The 27,669-nt window shown below is 45.4% G+C and overlaps 1 protein-coding gene across 2 annotated transcripts; it reads right to left on the bottom strand.

Moving 5' to 3' along the window:
• GRIPAP1 (GRIP1 associated protein 1) lies at positions 1 to 26,758 on the bottom strand. 2 transcript variants are annotated; one of them, XM_080910616.1, is made up of 26 exons: positions 26,681 to 26,758; positions 24,685 to 24,751; positions 24,504 to 24,565; positions 22,607 to 22,633; positions 21,801 to 21,908; positions 17,935 to 18,073; positions 17,033 to 17,217; positions 16,792 to 16,839; positions 16,151 to 16,182; positions 16,014 to 16,061; positions 15,775 to 15,874; positions 14,152 to 14,229; positions 13,849 to 13,941; positions 13,038 to 13,172; positions 9,430 to 9,525; positions 8,999 to 9,211; positions 8,741 to 8,854; positions 7,260 to 7,337; positions 7,063 to 7,158; positions 6,875 to 6,931; positions 6,689 to 6,788; positions 4,835 to 4,965; positions 2,134 to 2,256; positions 1,893 to 1,986; positions 912 to 1,081; positions 1 to 230 (listed from the first exon to the last, which is right to left on the bottom strand). In XM_080910616.1, exons 1-26 carry the CDS (start codon positions 26,720 to 26,722, stop codon positions 138 to 140), a joined length of 2,529 nt encoding a protein of 842 aa, XP_080766742.1. In that variant the 5' UTR covers positions 26,723 to 26,758; the 3' UTR covers positions 1 to 137. The 2 variants fall into 2 exon arrangements, with proteins under 2 accessions (XP_080766742.1, XP_080766741.1); XM_080910615.1 differs by having other exon boundaries at positions 912 to 1,066; positions 26,681 to 26,740.
• Between the last annotated feature and the right edge of the window lie 911 nt (positions 26,759 to 27,669).

Raw genomic sequence — 27,669 nt, forward strand, 5'->3', positions numbered from 1 at the left:
TAAAGGCCTCTAGCCCCTTTAATGTCCATCTCCCAAACTATGAGATTTGGTGCCAGCCTCCATATTTCCCCACCACAGCCCAGGGGAGTGAGTAGCATTCTGGAAAGGACTGGGAAGAGTTGCAGCCTTGTAGGTCTTTAGTTGGCTTCTCCAGGATCTAGGTCTGGGTCAGGGGACCCCACACATTCCTTGCTGAGCCGCACAATTTCCTGGGATAGAACTTCCATGTCCTAAGAAACAAATGAGCCATCAGGAGCCAGAGGAGGGGAAGAAAGGGGCAGCTTTGTTGGTAAATGTGTGGTGTTATCTGTAGTTAGATGGGCTGATGGATTCTCAGTGCCCAGTGGTATCCGGCCTTGGACAGAAGATCGACCACCTTCACTTTCTAACAAACTTAGCCTGCTTCTTCAAGGCAAGACCTGGCTCTGACTCCCTCAGTGATGAAGGAGTGGTTGGGCGGGATGGGGGGGAGTTAATGTGTGGGTGGGCCTATGGCAGGCGGATAGGTTCACAAATGAACTTCCTTGAGGACAAGAAGGCAAGTAGGTAGGCAAATGACAAGTGGGTGGGGTAAAAGGCAGGCCGATGAGTTGATGAAAGACCGGTGCATTGGGAAATGGATGGCGGCCGCACTGGGATGACAGTTCGACAGAGAGTTGGTAGAGCAGGTAAATGGGTAAATGGGGAGCAAGTGCAAATGTGGATGAATGAGTGGGCGGAAGGACAGACGGCCAACTGATAGGGTAACCTGGGAAGCTGATGGAGGGTAAGAAGAGGTGAACACCAAAGGGTGGTAGAGGATTGGAAAGCGCTAGATGGGGGGGACAAGGGCCAGTTGGAAGGACACTGTCAGGGACTGTGTGGGCAGGTAGTTGGAGGGACGGGTAGGCAGGCTGGTGGTCCACACTCGCCTTGTGCAAGTGCATGTTCTTGGTCAGTTGCTCCTCCAACATGTTCTGCAGCTTCTTGTTCATTTCCCGAAGGTTCTCATCGCCTGGCTTCACTAGGTCTCTCAGGACACTGCCCAGCCCACTTCGGTCTGTGTGGCCTGCTGCCACAGACACATCTGCAAGGGTCCAGGCTGAGCACCATCCCCTCGGCAGAGCCGGGGTTGGTGGGTGGGTGGGGGGTACTGGGCAGAACCAAAGGAGAAAGGAGGGAAACAGAGAGCAGGCAAGAGGGGAGGGACAAAGGCAATGTTCTGTTTGGGGAACAGAGGCTTTGACATGGGGAAACCCAGCTGTTCTTAGTTATGCGACCCTGAAAAATAGGATAATTGTTAACTCATGGCGCATGTGACACACGGGGCACACAGCGAACCCTCAGAGCATGTCAGCGGTTATTACTGGGTAGGGAATAAAAGCATCAGAGAGGAGGAGAGGGACACAGTGGATGGAAATGTATGGCTAGGTGTAGGCATGCGCACTTAGAATCCTGGCACCTGGAAGGTTAAAGCAGGATTGCTGAGCGTTTGAGGCCAGCCTGTGCTACAAAGCAAGTACCATCCAGACAAGGCTACATAGAAAAATCCAGTTTAAAAAAAAAAAAACAAATTTAAAAAAATTGGAAATAGAGCAACAGAGCTACTAAGATGAAGTAGGGGAAAAGAAAAAAAATGCATAGAGGAATAGAAAGCAGGGGAGAAAGAAGTATAAATGAAAAGAGACTGAAGTTCAGGGAAAACCACTAGAGGGTGGGGGAGGGGAGGAATGATGAGTACAAAGCAGAGGCCAGGCAAAAATGCACTGCTTCCCTGCTCTCCTCTCCATGGGTCATGATCTTGTCAGTAGCTTCACTGAATTTCAAGATGGGGAAAAGGAGCAATGGAACAATAGAAAAGGAGGGGCAGGCAAAGGTTTCACTGTAGGTGAGGGCTGGAGACGGGCACTGACCAATCCGGCTGTCCATGACATAGGTCTCAATGATGGCGCTTTTCCGGCAGAGGTCTTCGGCCATAGAGGCGCTGCTCACCTCCAGGTGTTTCACCTGCAAGATGGTCCACCCCATCTCAGGCCCCTCAACTTCCCATTTTCTCCTGTGAGGAGGGACTCAGACCACTCTCAGACACCCTTCCCATTGGTAACCCCATCCCAGGGCATTTCATGTGAAGACTAGAAAGCAGCCGGACAGCACCTTCTCTTCCAGCATCCATTTCTCTTGCTGTGTCTCGGCCAGCCTCTGAAACAGCTCAGCCACTTCCTCATCTGACAGCTCTGCTGGCCGAGGGGGCTGGGCCTGAGGACTGCTGGATAGAGACTATGAGAAAGAAGAAAGGGAAAATCTAACCATTCTCAGCATGAGGTAGGAGCTGGAGGTACAGGGCCCGGGTATAGGCTCTGGGGCTGGAGGTACAGGCCACACACTTGGCACTCTCAGAAAACTTCGCATCACTTCCTTTGGCAGACAGTGTTAACACCGCCACAAGAGCGTTGCTGAGAGAATTGAGGGAAATCCAGCAGCAAATGACATCTAATTCCCAGATGGCAGGAAATGGAGGCAACAGTGGGAAGAGCTAAATGGTACCATTAAGAAGAGAGCAGAAAAAGCTAAAGGTGAGACAGTTCCTGCAGGTGAGATGGTCTAGTTTCCTCCACCAGCTGATGTCAGGAAGATAGGACCAGAATAGACACAAGAGACAGAAGGAAAACAAATTAAGAACAAGCAAAACCAAGGTGTACTGCAAACATGAATTTTAGCCGATACAAAGAAAAGACACTTTAGATAAAGGGGAAATTTCCCATCTGGAATAAGCAACTAATAAACCAGGACATTCACCATCTCAATTAATTCTTTGAAAAAAAATAGTTATTTTTACTGTTTTTATCTATTTACATATGGTATGTTGGTACCCAAGGAAGTCAGAAGCAACAGTTGGATCCCCTGGAGCTGGGGTTACAGGTAGTTGTGAACTGCCTGGTATGGGTGCTGAGATTTGAACTTGGGTCCTTTAGAAAAACACAGTCAGTGCTCTTAACAGCTGAGCCACCTCTTTAGCCTCCTAGTTGGTTTTTTTTTTTTTCCCCACTGGAAAAACAATGGTTTTAGCTGGGTGGTGGTGGTGGTTCATGCCCTTTAATCCTGTCACTCAGGAGGCAAAGGCACGCAGATAGCTGAATTTGAGGCCAGCCTGGTCTACAGAGCAAGTTCCAGGACAGCCAGGGCTACACAGAGAAACCCTGTCTCGAAAAAGCAAACAAAAAAAGTTTTCAAACAATATATTCTGATCAGAAATGGTAATTCAGATCACTTGTTGCTCATGCAAGAAAAAGTTCCGAACATCCACATCCGGAGGCTCATAACTGCCCATCAATCCAATGATGCCCTCTTCTGGCATCCGTGGGCACTTGCATGCATATGCACATGCATGTGCCAGAGTCTAGGGGCTCTGACACCCTCATCTAGCCTCTGTGGGCACTAAGTACATGTGACACACAACATACATGAAAGTAAAATATCCATATACATGTGAATACATAAATACAAACATAATGAATAAAATTCATTGAATAATGAACAATGGGGCTGGAGACACTTTTTGCTTTTCTAGAGGACTCTAGATCAATTCCCAGCACTCACGTGACAGCTTACAAGCATCTGTCAGTTTGAGGGAATCTGATGTCTTCTTCTGACCTATGTGGGCACAGGGCATCAGGCACAAATGTGGTGTGCAAACACACATACAGTCAACGCCCATTCACATACAATAGGAAAAGGATTTTAAAAAAGAACTAATACAAGGGGTTGAAAATGCACCTCAGTAATAGAACATTCACCTAAAATGTAAGAGGACTCTGGATTCGAGCCCTGACACCACAAAGAGTAAATATTTTCAGACAGGATCTCATTATACTGTCCAAGTTGGCCTCAAACTACTGCGTTCCAGTGACCCTCTTGTACCCCGAAGAGCTGGGCTCAAAGGCATGTGCCACTATGCCCAATATGAACTAAGAATGTACAATAATATTCTTTGGGTAGTGAAAATATGATACTTAGCCAGGTGGTGGTGGTGGCACACACCTCTAACCCCAGCATTTGGGAAGTAGAGGCAGGCTCTCTATGAGTTCAAGGCCAGCCTGGTCTACAGAGTGAGTTCTAGGACAGCCAGGGCTATGTATGGAGATCCTGTCTCAATACAAATTAGCTGTATTTTGAATTTTTGATTGTTATCTCATTATGTTCCATTTTATTGGATATTCTCCGTATTTACATTTCAAATGGTATCCCCTTTCCCGCACAGATTAGTTTTAAAAAAAGGAACAAACAGCCAGACATGGTAGCACCCGGGTAATCCCATCACTCAAAAGGCAGACCAGGCAGATCTCATCTATGGTCTCCATAGCAAGTCCCAGGTCATCCAGGGCTACATAGCAAGACACTGTCTCCAGAAAATAATAAGAAGCTGGAAAAGGGAACTTCCAGGAGCAGTGCACTTCCCACAATGCTTGATCTTTCTAGCCCTAGGAACAGCGGGCTTAACCTACGAACAATAAAATAGAGGGGTATAGGAGTACCTGGCCTGCCTCTTGAGTATCAGTCTCAGCTTGATGGATGTAGGGAGAAGTTGACAAGACACTTTTGTCAGGGGCTGGGGTTGCAGCTCAGAGGAATGGCATATGGTGATATGTGATCTGCATGGATGTATATGTGTAAGGCCCCAGGTTCAATCCTCAGTCCAAGAGAGACAGAGACAAACAGACACATACATTAAAAACACAACACGCACACAAACACATTAAGAGACAGAGAAAAAATGCTTGTCCAAAGATCAGTGTAGACATTTCCCAGGGATGAAAAAACAAAGAAGCTCCAGACTCACTTAGAAGGTGACTCTTACCCTGGCTGGGATGGCCGAACTCTCCTTTTCCTTCAAGATCTCCCGGTAGCTGAAGGAGGAGACGCTACTGCTGTCCCCTGTCTGGGTCCTGCTTGGTGAGTTCATCTCAGAGAGAACCAGCTCCTCAAGGCCTGGGTGTGGAAGAAAAAGCAACCTGGGTCCAGATCCCTTGGAATTTCAGGACAGTACCCAGTGGGAAGAGACCTCATCCAAAAAAAAAAAAAACTTGCCAGAGATAGAAAGAGGAAAAGAGATACCCCCAGGCAAGCAGACTCAGGGACTGGGAAGTGGCTGAGGCTAAGGGAAAAGGCAAGGAGTAGACACAAGATTCCAGCGGCAAAAGCACTCCAAGCCAGATGCAGAGAGAGGAGGACAGGGAGTTGAGAGTGTATGGTGGCTCATACACACGTGCAGGGGAAAGCGCAGGGACAGAAAGCCAGCACATGGTAGAGACTGACAGAAGCCACAGAGAAAGACACATTTAGAGCAAAATCAGAACAAAGATGGAGTTGGACTTGTAGCCATTTGCCTAGTCCCCAGTCCCATATAATGGATAAGAAAGATGTATAATTTAAAACTCTAGGCCCATGGGTTGTGGTGCACGCCTTTAATCCCAGCACTCAGGAGGCAGAGGCAGGTGGAGTTTGAGGCCAGCCTTGTCTATAGAGTAAGTTCCAGGATAGCCAGGACTACACAGAGAAACCCTGTCTTAAAAAAAAGATACAAAATAAAACAAACAAAAAACCCCAAACAAACAAATAAATAAAATTCTAACCAATTCCCTGCTTGTTAATCTATTAAAATGAGAAATTACTTCAGAAGGCTGAATGTCTCAGGAGGAAACTGGCTTGTTGAGAGAAATGTCACTTGCTATGTCAGTTAAATACTTGCTGAGCATGGGTGGGGGACATGCCTGCGCTGAGTTCAGGGCCAGTCTGAGCAATGGAGAAAAATCCTGTCCCCAAAGTGAACATAGCTGTTCCCAGGTGTCAGGGAAAGGGTTTTGTACTCTGAAGGGATGCTCAGAAAGGATGCAGCGCCTGAGTGGAGTTCCCCCAGCACCTTGGTTGACAGTCATTTGCTCTACGTCTGTCTGTGATCTAAGCCAAGCACTGGAACCGTCACTGAACTTGAGTTATTCCAATGTATTTACGGCTACTCCCAACCAAGAAAAAGGTGGAAACAATTCCAGTTTTGCGTGGGCATGTCTTCTGCTTTCAGTGGCAGAAGCATCGTGGGTTGAGTTAGCTCTATCCTAAAAACAGTACAAAGCCAAACATGGTGTCGGATGTCTGCAACCAAATTCCCAGGACCCTAAGGCAAAGCACCATGACTTTGAAATCAGCATGGGTTACAAAGTAATGCTGTCTAGATGATGATGAGGAGGAGGAGGAGGAGGAGGAGGAGGTGGGCTGTGTAGTGCTGTTGACTATGGAAATCTGTCTCCCTTGATTCACTGTGAGTGTCTGGAGGGGAGAATGACTGGGGGTTGGGGGTAGGGCTTATATCACAGATCCTAGACTTATGTGGTGAGAATTTCAAGAATCCAAGAATGGAAACAGTAGAAAAAGAAGAGAAATAAAGGCAGATAGAAAGCAAACAGAAAGAACACAGCAGGCAGAGGGAGGAACAGAGAAAACAGGAAAAACACACACACACACACACACATATAACATTATATGGACTGATCAGGGTGTATTTGTATGTCTAGGAACACACACACACACACACACAAAGCCAAGAGTACAGAGAGAGAAAAGACAGAATTCAGGCAGGACAAAGGGCAGGAGCAAGGCTCAGGGAGGTATGGAAGGCAGCCCAAAGGTGCAGCTTCCAACTGTCCTGCCCTCTCACCTGTGCGGCTCTTGCTATTGGTGAGGATCTCCTGCAGCCGCTCCTGCAGCTTATCAGCCCGTTTCCGCTCCAGGTGCAGCTGCCTCTTAAGGTCTTTGAGCTAAGGGAAAGGGGCAGGGTGGGGTGAGAGCTGTGGCCTAGGGGGCCCAGAAAGAAAGGTAAAGGTCACAGGCCTCACTAGCTTACCACAGCACTGCCTTTCTTTTCCAGGATCCGCTGTCCATCCACTGTGTCCTTTACCTCCTGTGGTTTCAGAAGGCACAGCTGGGCAGGTGTTGGCACAGTTGCCTGCAGCATACCCAGCCTCCCTACCCCTGCCTCATTCTGCACGCTTAGGCCATGCCTGTGTCTGGGACCACAGATCGGACACAGACCTGCTTCAGGTTGCTGATGGTCTTTACATGGCCATCTCGTTCCTCCTGGGCCTGCTGGAGCTGGTCCTGCACATTCCGAAGCTCTTCCTCCTTGCCCTGCAAAGCCAACACCAGCTCAGGTTACTATCTGAGAAGTCCCCATTCTCCTGTGGGGTATCCAGTACCCTGAGATAGGAACGCCCCCATTCGAGAGGCACCTTCAGCTCGGCAGCATGCTCCTCCCGGCACTGCTTGAGGGTTTCCTCTTGTTCCTGTTGCTGCTGCTGCAATGTTTCCTGTGGGAAGAGTCCCAGGTCTACTCATGGTCCCCAGAAGACAGTGTGTCCAGTTAAGGACAAGTAAATTTCAGCCACGTTTTTTGGGTATTTATGAAAACACCTTTTTATTTGGAGACAAGGTCTCAGTATATAGCCTGCATAACCCTACCTCAAGGCTCCTGAGTGCTTGGATTTACAGGTAACTCACTGCCATTCCAGATGGGAACATCTTGTAGAAAAGGGCATATGCCTTTAGGCAGAAATAGGAAGTGGAAAACTAACTATACCATTCACACAGTAGAGCAAGTGATTTGCATTTATATTTTCTTTATTTAACAAGACAACACTGCATGCTGGGGACATCCAAGTGGTTGTATATATATTAAGTCATTTTCTGTCATCTTCCTAAAATATCTAGACAGTAAGGCATTATTTGCATCATTAATTTTGTTTAGTTTTGGTTTTCAAGACAGAGTTTCTCTGGGTAACAGAACCTTGGCTGTCCTGGAACTCAATTTGTAGACCAGGGTGGTCTTGAACTCAGAGAGATCCACCTACTTCTGGCTCCCAGGTGCTGGAATTAAAAGGATGTGGCTCATCATTAATAGTTTTGCTGCTGGGAATTGAACCTGAGGCTTCATTCATGCTAACCATGTAGTCTACCAATGAGCTATACTCTCAGTCTCTCCTATCTCCTTTCTGCCAAAGATGCAAATGGACCATAGAAGGAGAAAATACGTTGTGTAAGATCACATGGCTAGGAAGTGGCCCAGTCAGCATTCAAACTTAGGGAAACACCCGGCTTGAGTATATGTTCTTTGCTACAGAACACTGCCTCTTATTATTGTCATGAGTTTTCCAGGAACAAAAAGGGTATAAATGTTCTTGTTAAAATAAAAATTGGGCTCAGTGGTTAAGAGCACTGACTGCTCTTCCAGAGGTCCTGAGTTCAAATCCCAGCAACCACATGGTGGCTTATAACCATCTGTAATGAGATCTGTTGCCCTCTTCTGGTGTGTCTGAAGACAGTGACAATGTACTCACATATAGTAAATAAATAAATCTTAAATAAAATAAAATAAAAATTAACAGGGCTGCAGAGATGGCTCAGTGGTTAAGAGCACTGACTGCTCTTCCAGGGGTCCTGAGTTCAATTCCCAGCAACCACATGGTGGCTCACAACCATCTGTAATGGGATCTGATGCCCTCTTCTGGTGTGTCTGAAGACTGCAAGTGTGTATTCAAATACATAAAATAAATAAGTCTTTTTTTAAAATTAATATATTACCAAACATGGAAAGATATATATTGTCATTTTGGGGGGGGGGCAGAGGACACCATAAACAATCTAGAAGGAAGAAATGCCTGTTCAAATCTACAACTACCCAACTTTGCACCTTTAGCAGGCACTAGCAACTCACCTCAGCTTCCTTCAAGCGCCGTTCAAACCAGCCTTTGGCTCCATCCATAGAGTGTACCTGAGCCTGAAGTTCTTCCACTGTGTGCTGAAGATTTTCTAATTCCCTTGTTCGAGCCTAGAAGGAGAACACAGATAGGAGGTGGGCAGCAGAGGACTGGCCCTGGCCACCTTGCATATCACCTACCTGCCACCATGTCATCAGCAGCATCGCCATGGTCCTTAGCTGTTAGAGGAGAAAGGGTATTGTCACCGCACCCACCTTCTCCTCGCGAATCTGCCCCCGGAGCTCCTCCTCCTGCCGTTTCTTGTCCTCATGCAGCTCACGAAGCTCCCGCTCATAACGGGCTCGCACCCCCAGCATCTCCTTCTCATGCCGTAACCGGACAGCCCCCAGTTCTTCTTTGTGCTGGGTCTTCTCCTGCAGTGTCTCCATGGCTAGCTCATCCAGCATGACCTTCCTTTTCTCAGCACTCTGGGGACCAGGAGGGTGGACCAAGAGAGTGACCATTTTATCTCCCAACACCCCAAAATGATCACTCTTCTGTTCTATGCCCAAGGAACTAGTCAGACTCCATCTCTTCCCTGGCCCTTCAAATTGTCATTCACAAGTCTTTTTTGGAAATTACTATCCTCCCCCCTTTCCATTGCCAAGATTTGGCCATCTCGTTCCCTCTTCCCATGATGCCCCACCTTCCGAGCTTCCTGGAGATCCTGGGTCAGCTGCTCCTTCTCCTGCCCCATTTCTTGAAGTTGTTCCAGCAGCCGGCTATTGGCCCTTAACGATTCCTAATTCAGGAGGAAAGAGGAAGTTGGAAAAGAGTCCCTGCTAGGTACCAATGAACTAGAACACTTCTTGTAGACCTTCCCCCGAATAAAGTGGGTGTTATAATCTTAATCATAATGGAAGAAATGACAGACACTGCTGTGTGCTCAATACTTTCTTCCCTGGTCCCTTAAAAATAGAATTTATAGTTGGGAATAGGACCATCGAAAGTATTTCTCCCGTCATAGACAGGTAGGGCCATGTGACTCACTTCTGGCTTTTTTGTATTTTTTTTTTTTGACACAGGATCTCACTATGAGTCCCTGGCTTGCCTGGAACTCTCTATGTAGACGAGGCTGGCCTGGCATTCATCTGCCTCCCAAGGATCAGGCTACATTCCTTTCTATTTTTTGGGACAAAATGTTCTGTTAAAAATCTTTTTTTTTTTTTTTTTGAGATAGGACCTCATTTCAAACTTGCTATGTAGCCAACAGTGACCCTGGACTCCTGGTCCTGCCTTTACCTCCAAATGCTAAGATCACAGACATTGGATCTCGTGTCTGGGCTTGTTTTCTCCTTTCTTCCTTCTTTCGTTTTTGTTTGCTCATTTTGTTTCAAGACAGGGTTTCTCAGTGTAGCCCTGTTTTCTCCTTTCTTCCTTCTTTCGTTTTTGTTTGCTCATTTTGTTTCAAGACAGGGTTTCTCAGTGTAGCCCTGGCTGTCCTGGAACTCTGTACACCAGGCTGGCCTCAAATTCACAGAGATCCTCCTGCCTCTGCCTCCTGAGTGCTGAGGTTAAAGGTGTTGGCCACCGCCCAACTCTTCTCTCTCTCCCTTTCTTTTAACAAGTAAGCAAATAAGCTCTGGCAAGTTCTCTTAAAGAAATCTTTCCAGGTTTGCATTTCACCAATTTGTTCTAATATCAGAATCCCTGGGCCAACAAAGCTAGTGCACATAGCATACTCTGATAGTTTCCAGATGTTGTACTGTAGTGATGGACAACAGTTTTGATCAACATGGAATAATGATATTCTATTTCAGAGTTCCTCAAAGCCGGGTATGTTGGAAAGAATAACCAATGTTTTTTCCCTGTTTGGCCATCTTCAGAGTTTGCTTGTATCCTAGCATGCACTGTCTGCTCTTCATAACAAACTGGAGAATAGAGTTGACTGACCCCAGAGACTTTTTCATCCTCTTTCCAGCCACCATTCTCTCCCTGAAGTGCAGGACCGCCCCCAACCAAGAGCAGCTGCCCAGATGGCTTCTTTTCTTTTTTCTTTCTTTCTTTTTGTTTTGAGTCAAGGTCTTTCTATGTGGCCCAGGTTGTCCTGGAACTTGTTATATAGAACCAGGCTGGCCTCAAACTCATAGAGATCTGCCTTCCAGGGGCTGCGATTAAAGGCATGCACTACCACCACATCTGGCCTGTGTTTTCTTTTTTTGAGACTGGGTCTTGATTCCTTAATTGAAATAATCCTACCTCAGTTTCACAATAGCTAGGAACAGAGATGAGTATCGCTGGGCTCAGCTCGGGTGGTTATTTTTTATCCAAGTGTAACTTAGGTCTTTATTATGATGATTTTTTGTTTGTTTTGGAGACAGGGTCGCACTCTACATCCCTGACTTGTCTCTAGCTCATGGAGATCTATCTGCCTCTGCCTCCTTGGAATAAAGGCCACCTGTTATGACTAGATTGATTGTTTTGTTTTTGTTTTGGGTTTTTTTTTTTTTTTTTTTTTTTTTTTTTTTTTGGTCACCTAGGCAGGCCTCAAATTCATAATCCTCCTAAGCTTTTTATTCTTTAATTTTTTATTTATCTATTTATTTATTTTGGATTTATTTCAGGTGCACGGGTGTTTTGCCTGCACATTATGCCTGTGTCCTACATGCCTGGTGCCTCTGGAGGCCAGAAGAGGACATCAGATGCCCCAGAACTGGAGTTCAGACAGTTGTGAGCTGCTGGGTGGGCACCGAGAATTGAACCTGGGTCCTCTGGAAGAGCGGCTAGTGATTTTTAACTACTGAGCCATCTCTCCAGCCCTGTGTGAGTTTTCTGAGTGCTGGGATTATAATCAGGAACCACCCTAGTCAGCAGAGCATGTTCTCAAAAGAAAGGAAGAGACTGCTTACTACTATCCCCTGCTCCCTTTCCTCTTTCCTTCCACATACAGTGTAAATTATGAAACAGTTTCAACAACTGTCCTGAAAACAAAGCACAGGTCTGTGTCAAAGGCTGTAAAATAGCAAGGGAGAAAGAACCTAGGTCCCTGGTGATTGGATAGCCATAATTCAGGACAGCTGTGAAGGCTCATGGCCATAATAGGTCTTCATGCTTGCTCTTTTACTAAGTACTCTTGCTCACTGAACTATCTCTCCAGTTGCCCCACCCCACCCCTCACGCCTTCATATAAGTCTTCTCTGTAGCCCAGACTAGTCTCAATCTGTCTATGTAGCTAGGATGACTTTGAACTTTGGATCCTCATTTTGTTATGTGTGCATGAGATCTTAAGAACTGAGATCACAACATAAATATCACAAAGCTTGTGTTATGCAGTGCTACGGACTAAACCCGGGGTTTTGTGCACATTATACAAGTATTCTGTTAACTAAACTGTATCACCACCCTTAAACCTGTATATGTGGGGGGGTCTTACTAAGTAGTTCTTTCTGCCCTGGAACTCACTACATAGACTAAGCAACCCTAGAACTCAGAGATCTGCCTCTCAAGTTCTGGTATTTAAACATGTGTGCCACTATGTCTGGCCCCAAATTTCTTTCTTGATCCAGTATTATTTTAATTTCTCCAGGCTCAGCATCCTTCATCCTAAAATCTAAAATCTGAAACTTTTTTTTGTTTCTTGCAGACAAGGTCTCACTATGTAGCTCTGGATGACCTAGTATTCACTATGCAACCAACAGTGGCCTAAAGCATATGGGAATCCTCCTGCCTCAGCTACCCGAGTGCTAGGATTATAGACATACACCAGTATATCTGGCTTAAAATCCTTTACATTTTTAAGTCTATACATAACACCACACATGGGAATTCCACACCTGACCACCATTGCACACCTTTGATTTCAGCAGTTGGGTGGCAGAGGCAGGTGGATTTCTGTGAGTTCAAGACCAGCCTTGTTTACAGGGCAAATACTAGGACAGCCAGGGCTGAACAGAGAGCCCTAATTCATCTCAAACAAAAAAAGCACTAAAAATATTTTGTAAAATTACTTTCAGGCTACATGTATAAGGTATGTTTAGATTTAGGTTCCATCTCCAAGTATATGCAAATAGTCCCCAATGAGACAAAATATGAAGCAATCATAAGCATCATGTATGAGAGACATGCAGTCTGTACATTATGATACGTGAGTGGAAACTTGGATTAAATGAGGAGGCTCAGTTTTGTGGAAGTAAAAATCACCCATGTCGAGACATATAGGTGCTAGGATGTTAAGAAGCCAACCTGAATTCCTTTCAAGTGCAAGTCAAGGCACTAGTACTAATAAACCGCACGGCAGGTCAGATGAAGCATCACCTGGAGCTGGGAGTTGAGGTCGTCCTTCTGTCCCATGAGCTCTTTGTATTCAGCCTGCCGATGCTCTAACTCAGCTGCCAGTTCAGTGTTCTGTTCCCGAAGCATATTCAGTTCTTGTGTCTTTGCTGTCTGGATCTAGACAATGTGGTGATGGTGGGCAAAGAAATTGCAGGGAGCCCTAAGCTCGGGAACCCCTGGACCTCCCAGTTCCGGGGAGACAGAGAGAGAAGTATGAAGGGAGGAAGAAGGATGGAAAGTTTAAAACAGAAAAGCAGGGGGAGGAGTGAAACATCCGTGCAATAAAATACTATTCAGTGATAAAAGGAGCCATACAGCATATGGGTAAAGCTCACAGACACAGTGGTACCAGAAAGTAGGCAAGGACAGAAAAGTATCAGTTCCATTTATATGAAGTTAAAGAGCAGAACAAATGTTAAAGGTCAGAATACTGGTTACTTCCAAGGATATGCTAACTGGAAGGGTAAAGGAACCTTCTAACATACTGAAAAAAATGCTCTGTATCTTGTTCTAGTAGGTTGCTACATAGAATTATAAAGGAACATGGATAGACACGTTGGATTTACTGAGTGTACTCTTAAGATAATTACATTTCATGCACTTTATCATAGAGAAACTTGAATGCCAGAACAGCGGGAGTAGATGGAGAAGGTTTGAAGCCAACAGGAAGGAGGAACAAAATCAGACCACAGAACGGCAAAGGGTCCAGATCACTCTGGCCAGATGTGGACCAAAAGCAAGAGAGGGAAAGGAAACAGGGAGAGATCAGCAAGGGCTCCCAGGTATCCTGTACCTGTTCCAGAGCAGCCAAGCTAGTCCTCAACGCATTGTTCTCAGTCAAGAGCCCTTCCACTTGTTCCTGCGCATCTGCACTCTGGTTGGACACCTGGCCCCACCCCCACGACAGGTGAGAGCAGGTCCAGAACAGAGGGACAGGACCTACCCGCAGCCAAGAAAGAAAGGAGACAGACACACAGACACACAGACCAGGACTAGGAAGAGCAAGACCCCTTGGGCCATGCTTGCCTGTAAGATACCAATTCAGCCAGCTCACCACCCTCAACCCCACCTCCCGAGCCCACCACGTACAACATACCTGATCTTGTAGGGCCCGCAGTGCTGCTGCATGCTCCAGGCGCTCCCCCTGCCGCTGATCTCTTAGCTCTGCCAAGCTCTGTGGGGACAGGGATGTCAGGTAACCACATTCCAGACCTCATTCTTCCCTGGGTGGACACAGACACACGGACTCCCTCTATGACCACCTAAAAGCATGTTCTTGGCATCTGTGAATCTTGGACTAGCTGTCAGAGACTGCATGTTCATCCAGACTCCAAGTGATACATACATCACTTATACATAGAGCTCTTAAACACACTCCCTCCCACTTTCTCAGCCTTCGAGCATCTTGAACCCAGTTTCCGAGGGACTCATACACATCCAGATTCCAGCTTCGGGACACTAGGGGTTTCAGTCCTCAGGGACTGTAACTTTACCCATCTCCAGAACCTAAGCCCAACCTAAGTTGTTGATATATTGAACCCCAATATCCCAAGCTCAGGGGCCTCAGTTTATAGAGACACCTAGCCCCAGATCCTAGAGATCTCAAACTCACAACCTCAGTTTCCATCTCCTGAAGAAGCCTCAGACTGACCTATCTCCACCAGCCCTCTGGTTTCTCGTTGCTGGGAATCTTTAGCCCTAGATCCTCAACAGCTCCTGAGGTTTTTATCCAGAATTGGTCCTGGCTCTCACATTGCAGCTTTCTAGGGTCCCTGCACAATATTCTTCATTCCAAGAAACCTCAGACTTGTCACCTCTCATGTAAAACCCAAAGGCTACCCAAGGACCTCAAGACCATCCAACTTACATGAACAAGTCACTTCTTAAACATCATAGAACCAGACCCTGAAGGTCTCAACTATATTGTGCCTCCAACCCCAACTGCACCATACTTGAAAGTCTACTATCTACTCAACCCTCATGTGCTTGACCCCTAAGAGTTTCAAATGTACTGATATCACAACTTCTTAGTCTGTTTTAGAAACTGGGTCTCATTATGTGTCTCTGGCTGGCCTCAAACTCACAGAGCTCCACCTGCCCTTGCCTTCTAAGCACTGGGACTAAAGGCATGCGCCACCACTGCCCAGCTGATATCACAGTTTTTAAAGGTTTCAACATCATCAGTTTCTTTTCTCTTCTCTTTTTTTTAAGGTTTATTTTATGTATGTGAGTTCACTAGCTGTCTTCAGACACACCAGAAGAGGGCATCAGATCCCATTACAGATGGTTGTGAGCCTCCATGTGGTTGTGAGATTTGAACTCAGGACCTCTGAAAGAGCAGAAAGTGCTCTTATCCACTGAGCCATCTCTCCAGTCCATCACCCAGTTTCTAATGGGAAAGTTCCACAGCTACATTTGCCCTAATTCCTAATCCCAGACCCCAGAGAGAGTTCTGATTCATAGAAACTTGTATACAACCAGTGTCCTTAGGCTCCTACTTCAGGAATCTCTGATTCATGTAAACTCCTATCCCAACTCCTAAGACTCTTGGGTTTCTGAGTTCCTATTTTTCTAGTTTCTAGAGGGCTTAACACATATTCATCAGGTTGCTATATCTCCAAATCTCAGACATCCCAATCAGACTCTAAAGACCTCAGACCACTCCTGACTGCCAGCCCTGGTTCTCCACTCAGGGGAGCTTGGGAACCAGCCCCATCACCTGATTGGCAGCCTCAAGTTCCTGCTGTAGTTTTTGGGTGCGAGCCAACTGGGCTTTCAGATCAGCTTCCTTCCGCTGTTGTAATTCTTCAATTTTGTTTCTAGAGGTGAGGAGGATAAGGGATAGGGTACATTAGGCATGGATAGAAGCCCACTCTCCCATCTCTGCCCCTGTGGCCATTGGTTACTTTGCCTGGGCATGGTCCCTGTTTTTCCACTACTGACAACCCCAGCAGTTACCTGCTGTCATTAAACAGTGTTTCCTTCTCTGTCTGCAGACGGCAAAAACTAGGCATAGAAAGACAAGACACAGATATGTCATTTCCACAAGCCAACACCCCCCAGGCCCACAAAAACCCCAGAAAAGAAAAGTATACCTTTCTTGTTTCTTTTTCAACTTCTCAGAGAGCTGAGGGAGAAAGAGGAAAAAGTACAAACAATAACAGTAAGGATGACAAAACAAACAATAGCAACACTTATAGAGACTTCATGCTGCATCCTTCCTATAAGTCGGGTTTTACTTATGATATTCTTGTGGAATTCTCAGGACATCCTTGAGAACTGAAAACTACTCATTTTACAAATGGGTAAACTGAGTCTCAGAAGGGTTCAGCAATTTGATGGCTCGGTTTTTTCAGCAGCAGCAACATCATCTCCAACTACTTCCGTTGGATTCCAAAGGCCATTATTTATGCTCCCAAAGTGGTGCCAATGGCCACATCAGAGAATGGCTAGGCAGGAAGGCCTGGAAAATAGGATCTTGATTGGTTGTGTCAGCACTGGGGGTGGGGTGGGGGCAGGTTCTAAAGGCATTCTTATGTGGATGAATTGGCAAAGCTTCCAGGTAACAGAAGGGATGGGGCCTGCCATGCACAAGGTAGGATGGGACCACATTAGCTTATTCTACAATGAAAGTAATTCTTAGATTTGTGAGCCTCTGTTTCACATATGATCAAATTCAAGCTCTGAGGAGGCACAATGCTCCTATGAAGTCAGGAGAAAGCCAGGCAAATCCCACCTTAGCAAGTTCCTCCTGGAGTCTAGAGGTTTCAGCTTGCTTTGAGCTCTGCAGGTGGTAGGGGGAAGATAAGGGATGGAGTTGTTATTAGCAAAGATGGAGAAAGGCCTCTAATTTTTCTTGTCCCGCCTCCCTTTAGCCCATAAGATGGTGATGTCACAGACATCTCCATGGGCCCACAAACAGGAGGTAAGGCATCTGCTGTCTCCCAGCATCCCAGTCCCAAGAGACTCAGATTTACCTCTAAGCCTTGTAGCTGTTCCCAGAGCAACTTTTTTTCTTCTCTCTCCATTTCCCACTTCAGCTCCACTTCTGCCAATGGCATGGGGGCCAGTGAAGTGGGGAGTACATCTCCCGGGGGATCCCCTTGGCCCTCACTGACAACGGAGGGCCTTACAGCCTCTTTCCCATAGCGTTCCTGCAGTGCTGTTAAGTAGAACGTTTGATGAATGACATTGTCTCTGAAGTCCCTTGCCATGTCTCAAATACAAGGAGAACTATTTATCCTTCAGCCTCTCAGGTTACACAGGACTGTGCCCCAAAGGAAGCCTCATTCAGGCCTGTCACAAATGATTCTTAAAACCCACAAACCTCAAAAATCCTATCTACCATGTCCTATACCATATTTATATATATAACCTAATTTCTACTCATAGTGGACCTGGCCTCATTCCCGATCATGGAACGATCCCCCACTACCACATAAGCCTTAGCTACTCAACAAAGGCCATGTGTCAGGCCCTTCTCCCAAGCTGCCTTTCTGCTTTTATCCCAGACCCTATTTACAATCTGGGCTCAGACTCTTCCCACTATCCTAGTTCTTCTGAGTTAGCATCTGCATCTCCTTTTCAACATTCATTCTGCTATTCTCTAACATTTGCTGCGTAGCAGACACTGAACTAATGCAGAATGAAACTGCTTAATTGCTCCAACTTCCTGGCAGAGACATTCTGGTGTACTGTGTAGATGAGCAAGTTTAGACCCAGAGAGGTAAAATGCCTTCCAAAATCCAAAATCATATACTAGTTTGGGTAAGGCCAAGTCTCCCTCTGAAATTCCTTGTCTCTCCCATCAGAGGACTATACCCATCCTGGCTCCACTCAACACCTGAAGTCTCTATATTTCGGGAAGGTCTCCATGCACCTGCCATGTTCTTCTGCAAGGCTGTGTTCTCTGCCTGCAGCCTCAGCAACTCCCCGTCCACATGTGGTCCAGCTGTTCCAGCTGTCCCTTCCTTGAGTTGTCTGTTTTCCAGTTCCAGCTGCTCCAGCTGGCTGCAGAGCTGAGCAGGGGGAGAAAGATGACAGAGACATAGCAAATCAGAACAATATTCACCAAAACACAAATAGCATTTGGCCGCTCAGTGTAGAATTCATTAAATCCCCCCACCCAGGAACCAAATAGTGTGGTTGCCCTCTCACTTTGTGGATAAAGACACTGACACATGGTGATATTAAACAATTTCCAATTTACACAACTGTTAAGTAACAAAGTCAAAAAAAAAAAAAGGTGAGAATACTGAGAACAACCTTCCTTTTGCCAACTCCTACCCTCTCAGATGCAAAGATCTCAGGCTGTTATGGAAGCTGTTACCACCACGGACAACCTCACTGGCACACATGCTTCCTCCATCTGGGAAAAAATATCCTAGATCCCTGGATCCAAGGACAGCTCCCTCTCGACCCAGGCATCACAGACAGCTTGCAAAACATTTCCAGAGTAAGCACATCTTACAGTTCTTAGAGTCCTGGTCTTTAGCTCTGAAGAAGTACACCATGAAAATGAAATCCAACATGCATACTGTTCAATCTCCTGGTTAAAAACAACGGTCTCACAAGACAATTGCCTGTCTTTGCTCTCAGATTAAACAACTGAGCAAGGCCCACAGGAAAAATATTTCATTGCCTCAGAAGTAGCATCATTTCTTTCAACCATTTTTTCACCTGACTGGCTTCTATGCATCCTTTACCGCTGTCATCTTTAACGTAGGATTAGCCACACACACACACACACAAATCTAGTCTAGTACTTTACCACAGCATTCTCTTGGTTCACTCCTTTCTGACCAGATATCAATCTCAATTAAATTTTGATGTGTTTTATATTTTTGCTTTATTTTATTTTACGTGTTTGTGTGTGGTTTCTGTTTTTTGCTTGATTTTTTGGAGGGTGGATTCTTTTAGACAGAATCTCACCATGTAGAACTTAAACTTGTGTTGAACCTAAAATCTTCTTGCCTGGGATTACAGGCATGCACAATCACCACGCCTGGCTAGATTTTGCTTTGTAGCATGGAAGCACAAAACAGAGCCTAAAACTAGATCACTTAGACATGAGTTCCTACTTAACCAGCTGGGTGATCTGGGGACAAATTACTTCACCTCCTTGAGGCTCAAGTTATAATACGTAATTGTACTGTAAGAATTAATTGAACGATGTAGAACAATTCAAATGGGAATAGAAGAAATAGCATTCATAAACTATCACTATTCTTATTTCTTCCCAGCCCACCCATAAAATATAAGTGTTCTGACCACTTTGTTGTCAGCTTCACTCCAGCTAGGGGTATCTGGGAAGAGAAAACCTCACCAGCTTATATCAACTTGGCATGTAGTTGAGTCTATTAGACATTTTCTTGATTTTTTTATTTTGTTTATTTAATTTATGTGAGTACACTGTCTTTAGACACACCAGAAGAAGGCATCAGATCCCATTACAGATGGTTGTGAGCCTCCATGTGGTTGCTGAGATTTGAACTCAGGACCTCTGGAAGAGCAGAAAGTGCTCTTAACCTCTGAGTCATCTCTCCAGCCTGACATTTTCTTGATTAATGATTGATATGGGAGCACTCAGCCCACTGTGAGGGGTGCCACCCCTGGGCTGATGGACAAGGGTGGTATAAGCAAGCAGCCTGAGTGATCCACAGAGAAGAAGCTAATAAGCAGGGTTCCTCCGTAGTCTCTGCTTCCGTTCTTGCCTCCAGTTCCTGCCTTGGCTTCCCTAAAATGATGAACTGTGAATTGTCAGCCAAATAAACTCTTTCCTCCCTTGTGTTTTGGGTCAGTGTTTTATTACAGCAAACCTTAACAGGAAAATTACCCAAGAGTTAGGACCATTTTGTGTAGCTCACAACTTTATTTTCAGAACACAGAATATATAGCAGGTCCTTTTATCTGTCAAAGGAACAACTGAGCTGATGGAATATCTTGGCAGGCTCTAGCATCAGGGCTTCTGGTAAGTACCATCAGGGCCTGAGAAGAGTAGGGAGGGGATTATGAAGGAACCCAGAGCAATACAGAAAATCACTGCCAGCAGTTATGAGAGCACCAGAAAGCTCCAGGGACTTAGGAGAGAGCGTCATACCAGGAGGTATTAATTAAAGAAACAGTAGGGTCAGAACTAGAGGTCAAAATAACTTCTGTGAAACAGTGGAGTGGACCAATCGAGAAAAGTCCAAGTAAAGAAAAGCAGAAAGCTGCAGAAGCAGAGGACAGGAGAGGTGGGAGAGCAGAATGAATACAAACATGTCCCACTGGGTGACAGTCCACAGTCCTCGATCTAAACTCCTCCCTCTCATTTACCTTCTTCTGGTCTCCCCATTCATATATATATATATATATTCATATATAATATATATATATAATGTATGGAAAGGGATGAGGATGTGGCACAGAGATACAATGCATATTTAGCATGCAGGACTCCTGGCTTGGATCTTCATCGCCATAAACAAATAAAGACATGGTTTTGAGGGAAGATGAGCTAATGAGATAATGTCACTAGTGAACACTTCCATAGCTGATTCTACATAGGAGGTTTTAAGTGACTTACATATGTTTACCCACTAAATCCTCACAAAAGCCCAGTATGGCAGGTGCTTCTAGCACTACCATTACCATTTTAAACATTTGGAAATCAAGAAACAGGAGGCTCAGCAACACATTTAAAGTTTTAGTTAGTAAAATACACAGCTAAGACCCCATCAAGGCCTTCTGGCTCCAGAATCCTTACTTAGAATTACTGACCATTAAACCGCCTCTCCTGGCATCGTAAGTGCTTAAAGATTGTTTTCTGTTGTATTTTGTTTTGAACTTCTTTTTAAATATTTTTTTCTATTCTTTGATTTGTCATGTAGCTCCGTCTGGCCTGGAACTCACTATGTGGCTGAGGATGACCTTAAACTTCTGATTCTCCTGCCTCTAAAGCCCAAATGCTAAGATAATAGGCATGAGCCCCTCTACAGCAGCTTCTGCAGTGCACTCCAGCAATAAAGCCACATCCCAAGCCCCTGTGAGGTTTCTATTGCTATTTTTGACAATTTCTTACTGTATATATGCATCATGATCATATTACTCATTTTGCTTTTTAAGGCAGTATATTCACATCAGGCGAAACCTTGGAAATAGCATTCTTTTTTCTACAGCATATTTGTCCTTAAAACCCACTGAAAACTCACAAACTGATCAATCTATGTACAGAAGACAACTAGGAGAATAGAATGAATACTGGACTTCCAACTGCCCAGAAGGCTTAGAAACAACCAGGATATTAAAGTCAGTAAGGAGATAGAGTTAGCCAATCCAGGATGGATTACCTGGAAGAAGTGGAACCCAGATTCATGTCGGATGAAGGAAAGAAAAAGAAAATAAAGCAGTTCAAACACTTTTTCATCCATGTTAAACAATAAGAACGTTACTTAAAGCACCAGAATACACTGGGGCTCCATAGAATCAGCCCAAAACTATACAAATGGAGACTTGAACTACACAAAAGGAGTGACTAAAGAACCAAATAATCAAAGGATCTAATTCCATGAGGGTGTTTGGCCCCATCTGTCAATTTACTGCCCCCAGCAACAGACTAAAGCCTGTTTCAGCACCATGGACAGTGTTCTGCGCCAGCCCCTGTCCACCCTCTACTGCTGAGCTTTCAGCCTAGGTAAGTCTTGCCCATGCATACACAGGTGCACCATTCCCATTTCCCCCCTCAGCTATCCCAGGCACCAGCACCTTGCTGAATTCGGCCATAAGTGTACTGTTCTGCAAACGGAAGTCCTCCTCCTGGCTGTGCAGCTTTGCCTGCAGGATCTCATTTTCACTCAGCAGTACCTCCACTTCCTGCAGTGGCAGACATGGGCCAGGACTCCAACAGGGGTAGAAAGGATGGGGACGTAGGTAAAGAAGGAGAGAGAAGGAAATAATGGTATTGGGCCGGAGGCATATAGGATAGAAAGAATGGGGCGATATATAGGAAGAGTGACATACAGAGAAGGAGAGAGAGACAGAGAGGGCAAAAGAGAAATGGGGAAGTAGGGAGAAGAAACAGGAAGGTAGATATAGACAAGGGGATGAGGGGATAGGGGAATAATGATGGAGAGATGAGAAAAGGAGAGAAGATGCAAGGAGGTTGACAAGGAAAGAAAAACGACAAGAAGACAGGAACAAAGAAGTATCAATAGAGAAAGAATATAGCAGAAGGGAAAGAAGGGAGATAGAGGAATGGGAGAAAGAGAAACAAGAAGTCAAACGGAGGGGAAAAACAAGGAAAGAGAAACAGGTGGAAGAGAAAAGGGGAAAGTTGAAGAGAAGCAGAGAGGGAAATAGGTAGGAGGACACGGATTCAGCGAGGATGAAGAAAAAGAAGCAGAGTGCAAGACAAACACGGGGAAACAAAGAGAGACAGAGAAACGCACAGCAGTGAGGAAGTTGCAGGTACATAGGTGTACATAGATAAAGGCCAGTACAATGCCACCAAACAGAAATAGCCCCACTGTGACAGTCTTGCACACATATTCACCCACCAAAGACCCCCTTACCTGAGCTTTCTTGCTCTTGCTTAGTGCCTAAAAGGAAGGGTGGAAGAGAGCTAAAGTGAACAGCAATGGACCCCCCGTGGGAAATGGAGACTACTGCAGCAGGTGCTAAGTGAGGGCAATGGTGGGTTGTGGGATGGAAACATGTTTAAACAGAGAACTTGCATAACAACTGGAAGCCCACAGAAATAACAGAAGAAATGACTGAAGCACGGTGGAGGATGCTGTTGCCTTGGTGCCACAGCACTCAAAGTGTCCCTTTCTTCTCTGCTCTTGAGAGCTTGAGGGAGAGGGTGGAACTGTGTCTTGGGATGTAACCCTTTATATACTGGATCTCCAAGCTAGTAAATTGTGGCTTTGTCACACCGTCTGTTCAAGCCCATCAATGTGCTTCCCTCTCATGTAACATAGCAACTTCTACCCTTCTGCTTGGCAGCCAAGGATAGTGTTGGGCTTTGAAAAGAAACTAATACCCTATCAAAAATTCCCATTTCCTGACTGCTGGATTTTCCTGAATTCTACATTCATTCATTCAAACGAGTATTTTTTAAATTCTATTTATTCACTATTATTGTGTGTGTCTGTGCACATGTGTACACATGTCACAGCTTACACATGGAGATCAGAGGACAATTTCATGTTATTTTTGTGTGTATTAGTGCATGCAGTGCTCTTGGAAACCAGAAGAGGGCATTGTATCCCCTGGAACTAGAGTTAACAGCCAGTTTGTCAGTCATCATGTGGATGCTGAGGATGGACCTCTGGAAGAGCAGTCAGTGCTCTTAACCATCTCCAGCCTCTCATCCAACAAGCATTTTACTCAGCATGTACTATATGCAACATCATACTACATACGGACACAGAGCAATGAAGAAGGATAAAAATAAGGATTTAGCCTGTCTTTAGAAGCCATGCTAGGCTCAATTCTACCTTATCTTTAAAGGATCCAAAAGGTGAGTTTGGTCTCATGTCACCAACAGGACCAGGACAAGTGGATGGGGTAGGAGCAAAAGGAAGCAGTGTAAGTGGAAGACAGGAGGCAGACTCAAGGCAGATTTATTGATAGACCTGACTAATTAAAAGTTAATGAATGAAGCCACGTGTGGTATACATGCCTATAGATCCAGGTACTCAAGAGGTTGAGGAAGGAGGCCAACTTGAGGCCAGGAATTGGGGACCAGCCTGAGAAACATTACTAGATACCCTTTTCAAGACAAAGTTAATGAATGAGGGCTGGAGATGTAGCACAGGAGCAGAGGCATCTTAGAGCCGGGTATGGTGGCTTACTCCTGTAAACCCAGAACTTGGGAGGCAGAGACAGGAGGATGAGGAATAGAGGATCAGGAATTCAAGGCCATCTTCAGCTACATATAAGCACAAGGCCAGCCTAGTCTTCAAGAGACTCTGTCTTGTAAACAACAAAAAGATCACGTTTTAGCCTTTTGGCTAAGATCAAATATGGAGAGCTTGCCTAGCATGAGAACCTAGGCTCGATCTGTAGCACTGCAAAAAAAAGTGAATGAAAATGAGCAAGCAATTGATATTAGAATAAATTAAAAGAAATCAATAAGTTAAGCAAAGCCAGGCATGTTAGCACACATCTATAATCCCAGCACTTGGGAGGCTGAGGCAGGACAATCAAGAGTTCAAGGCCATTCTGGGCTACATAGCAAGATCCTGTCTCAAAAGAAACACACAAAAAAAATTAAGCAAGATTAGGTTAAAATTAGCCAACTGAAGAGACTTCTGTGGAAAAAAAAAAAAAACAAACTTCAAATGACTATAAGAAAGCAGCATGTGACATTAGGTCTGCTTCAGTGTAGGTGTATTCACTGGGAATGAGTCAGATGGATAGGGGCGAAGCAAGTGGTGGGTGGATGGGGTGGGCGGAGGGAGATACCTTTTGAGCTTTGCTGAACTCCTTATCCAGGTAGGCGACCTTCTGTCGAAGACTGGAAAGTTCTGGTGCAGGGAAAGCAGAGAATTTGAGCCTCAGGCGGTAATAAGGAACTGAAGGGTCATCTTATCGGGCCTCTATTCCCCACAAAACCACCCCATCTAATGAGACTCTCTTGGCTCACCAACACCATTCTTCCGAAGTTCATCTGAAAGCTGATAGTTATTTGTCCGGAGTTCCAGGAGCTGTGTCTTTGGGAGGAACCAAGAAACAAAACAAAACAAAAACATTATTCAGGAACGCATTCCGACCCCCAACATGAGGCAACCAAGCCCCTAAGCCCTAAAGATTGGACTGCTATCCCCTATGCAGTTCCTTGGTTGCTCTTTAAGATCTTTGGATACTGTCTTCTTAAACGGGCAGCCAAGCCCTGAGCCCCAGCTGCACCTTGTTCAGCCTCACCCCTCCATTTCCCCACTAACCCATTCCACACCTGAGCCACTGGAGGGTGCTGGCATACTGAAGGGTACTGGGATACTTAGGCTTCTGTTCATATATGTTCCTGTGATTATACATGCAGATAAAATCATCTTGGCTGACCTTACACCCTGAACACTATCCTGCCTAGATCTAGGAGGCCCCTTTGGTGAGGGGGGGGAGAGGGCGGTTTCCAAATTCTTTCCCAAGGAAAGAGAATCTATCTGGTCTTTTCCCTTCCTAAGTTCCATGAGTCAGGGGATGTTGCTCAAGGTCCTGTGGAACTGCCAAGGTTTTCAAAACAAGTCAGAGTCCCCTTCAGTACAGAATTAAGAGGAAGTGCAGCACAGGCCACTTCACACCGTATATGCATATCTCCTGCCTTGTAGAGCCCTGAAACTGATTCTTCTCAGAACCACCTGCTATCCCCTACCCCTGCTTTTGTGTCCCTCCAAAAGCACCAGTTCCACCTCTCTACAGGTCAGAAGGCGTAGCTATTAAAGGAACGTTCTTGTCCTGTTCTCCTCAGGTCCCAGATATCATCTCTCCTAACCCTACGTCAACTGGAATACCTTTCTATCCACCTTGAAGTCCCTCTCCAAAAGAGCCCAATAGTTATTTCTTACATTTGGCCCAAATAGGATAAATCTACCCACTCTTCACAAGATGTCTTCAGTCATGATTCAATAGGGGGACATTATGTCTGTCCTTCAGGATCACTCAAATTCCCTCGGGTGGGCCAGTTAAATTAGTCTTATTCAGAATCTTCTGCAATTTACAGTGGTCCAGTATGGTCCAGTGAGCTCACTCCTACATCCTCAGTGTCTCTCAAGCTGACCAACTAGCACCCAGGCCAATCGAATACTTCTGTATCCTCAACCTACAGGACTCATAAGGTTTCCCCATTTCAGTCTTTCCCACTAATGCTCTCTCACCAAGTATCCATTCATTGTGCAGTGCTAGTGTTCCCTCTCGGGATGACCTGAAAACGATCAACAGGTCTGACTACTCCCCCAAACCAGTGATGTCTTTTTTAAAAAATATCCTTCCTTTAATCTGGGTTAATGGTATTTCCCACTCAGCATGCTCTTCACCCCGGGGCTAAAGGAATCACCCCAGTCCATGAAATGATACACGTCCCTCCTCTTAGGGGCTTCTATCATCAATGGCACAACTCTAGGGAACAGAACCATGGTCTTTCCCTACTCCCCTGGCCTAGTGGTAATGGTATCTCCCACAAACTTTCCACCTCCCACCAGTTCATGGTCTTGTCCTGTCAAATCACCAACTAGCGCCCCCCCCCCACCCCCACGACGCAAATGGTCAGATGCCTGCTTCTTTTCTCTCCAGACAAAATAATTTCTCCTCCGAATCTCCATCATTTAAAGTCTAACATCATCACTATTTAATGGTATGACCTATAAATGGACCCAAAGCTTTCACCCCGAAAACAGACTGAGAAAGGTATCGCCTAAAGACGTTCTCCATTCCCTACAAGGCGAACAGAATCCCACCTTCAGAACCCACGTAGATTCTTTGAAATCAGTAAGATCGCCACTCAGAGCCTCAGTGTCCCTTCTCCAGACCACCCCGCCTTATAGTTAAGACCCGTCCCAACCAAATTTTCAGAGCCGACGGCATGTCTTCTCTCTACCCCGCCCCCAGTCTCCTAAACGGGTGGTCTTCCCCACATCCAGCAGCACCTGCATCCGTTGAAACTCCTCTTCAGACAGAGCTTGCGCCATGTTCCTCCCCCCACCCCCCGCAAGCTTTGTGCGCAGCCGCAGCTTCTGCGGCCTGTCAGTGCTAAGGTCGGAGCGAACCACTGACCAGCAATGGAGGGGAAGAAACCTAATTCAAATGTTCAGCATTTTAGAGACGGAGAGAAGAGAATGATGCTTAAAGGTCAGACAAATTTTTGATTTGATTTTTACAAAGTTGTAAATCATCTGTTACGGCTTTTGAGCATTTATAGAGTACTTATTGCTATGCGACATTAGGGTATCCCTGTATCGTGGGTGGATTCGTCGGGAGGGAAGTAGTCCTCCGACAGAAAATTACCCTTCCGCGACGCTCCTTTAAAGAGAAAGTGACTTAATAACCATGGAAATGAAAGCGGAAGCTTCCTAGAGTCTTGTTCCGGCCCTTCTACGGGTGACCCCAAAGGGGAATCCTGCCTCACGTAAAGTCCTTGACCACCCACCCCTCATTCAAAAAAAAAATCTGACAAAGATTTTTATTAACACGGTGCTTTCAATCGTGTTAGGTAAAAGATCTAGTCATTGAGAAAGCTGAAAATTCATGAGGAGAACAGTAGCGAATAAAACAAAAACAGAAAATCCCATTACAGATCAAAACAAAAACTTTGGTAACACGCTCAAGGTTTTGTATGTGATCCCCAACACCGAAACAAAAACATCAGAAACAAGTCTTTCAGTGCGTCCTAACCATCTCGGATCTGAAAGAAACTGTTGCTCAGCGTATTCTCGGAGAAATGAAATTTTTCTCCCGCTATGGAAAATATATTCAAGCAGGGCCCTTGTAATTTGAAAGATTTTATTGACATATGCTGTCTCTCAATATAAATGCAGTCATTTAAAGGAGACCATTTTATGATTTTTCAGACAACTATGTCGTCACAATCCAGGGAGAACACTTCCATCACTCCTTAAAGGTTCTCTGGCTCCACACA

The sequence above is a fragment of the Micromys minutus genome, assembly GCF_963924665.1.
Source record: "Micromys minutus genome assembly, chromosome: X".
Classification (NCBI taxonomy): Eukaryota; Metazoa; Chordata; class Mammalia; order Rodentia; family Muridae; genus Micromys; species Micromys minutus.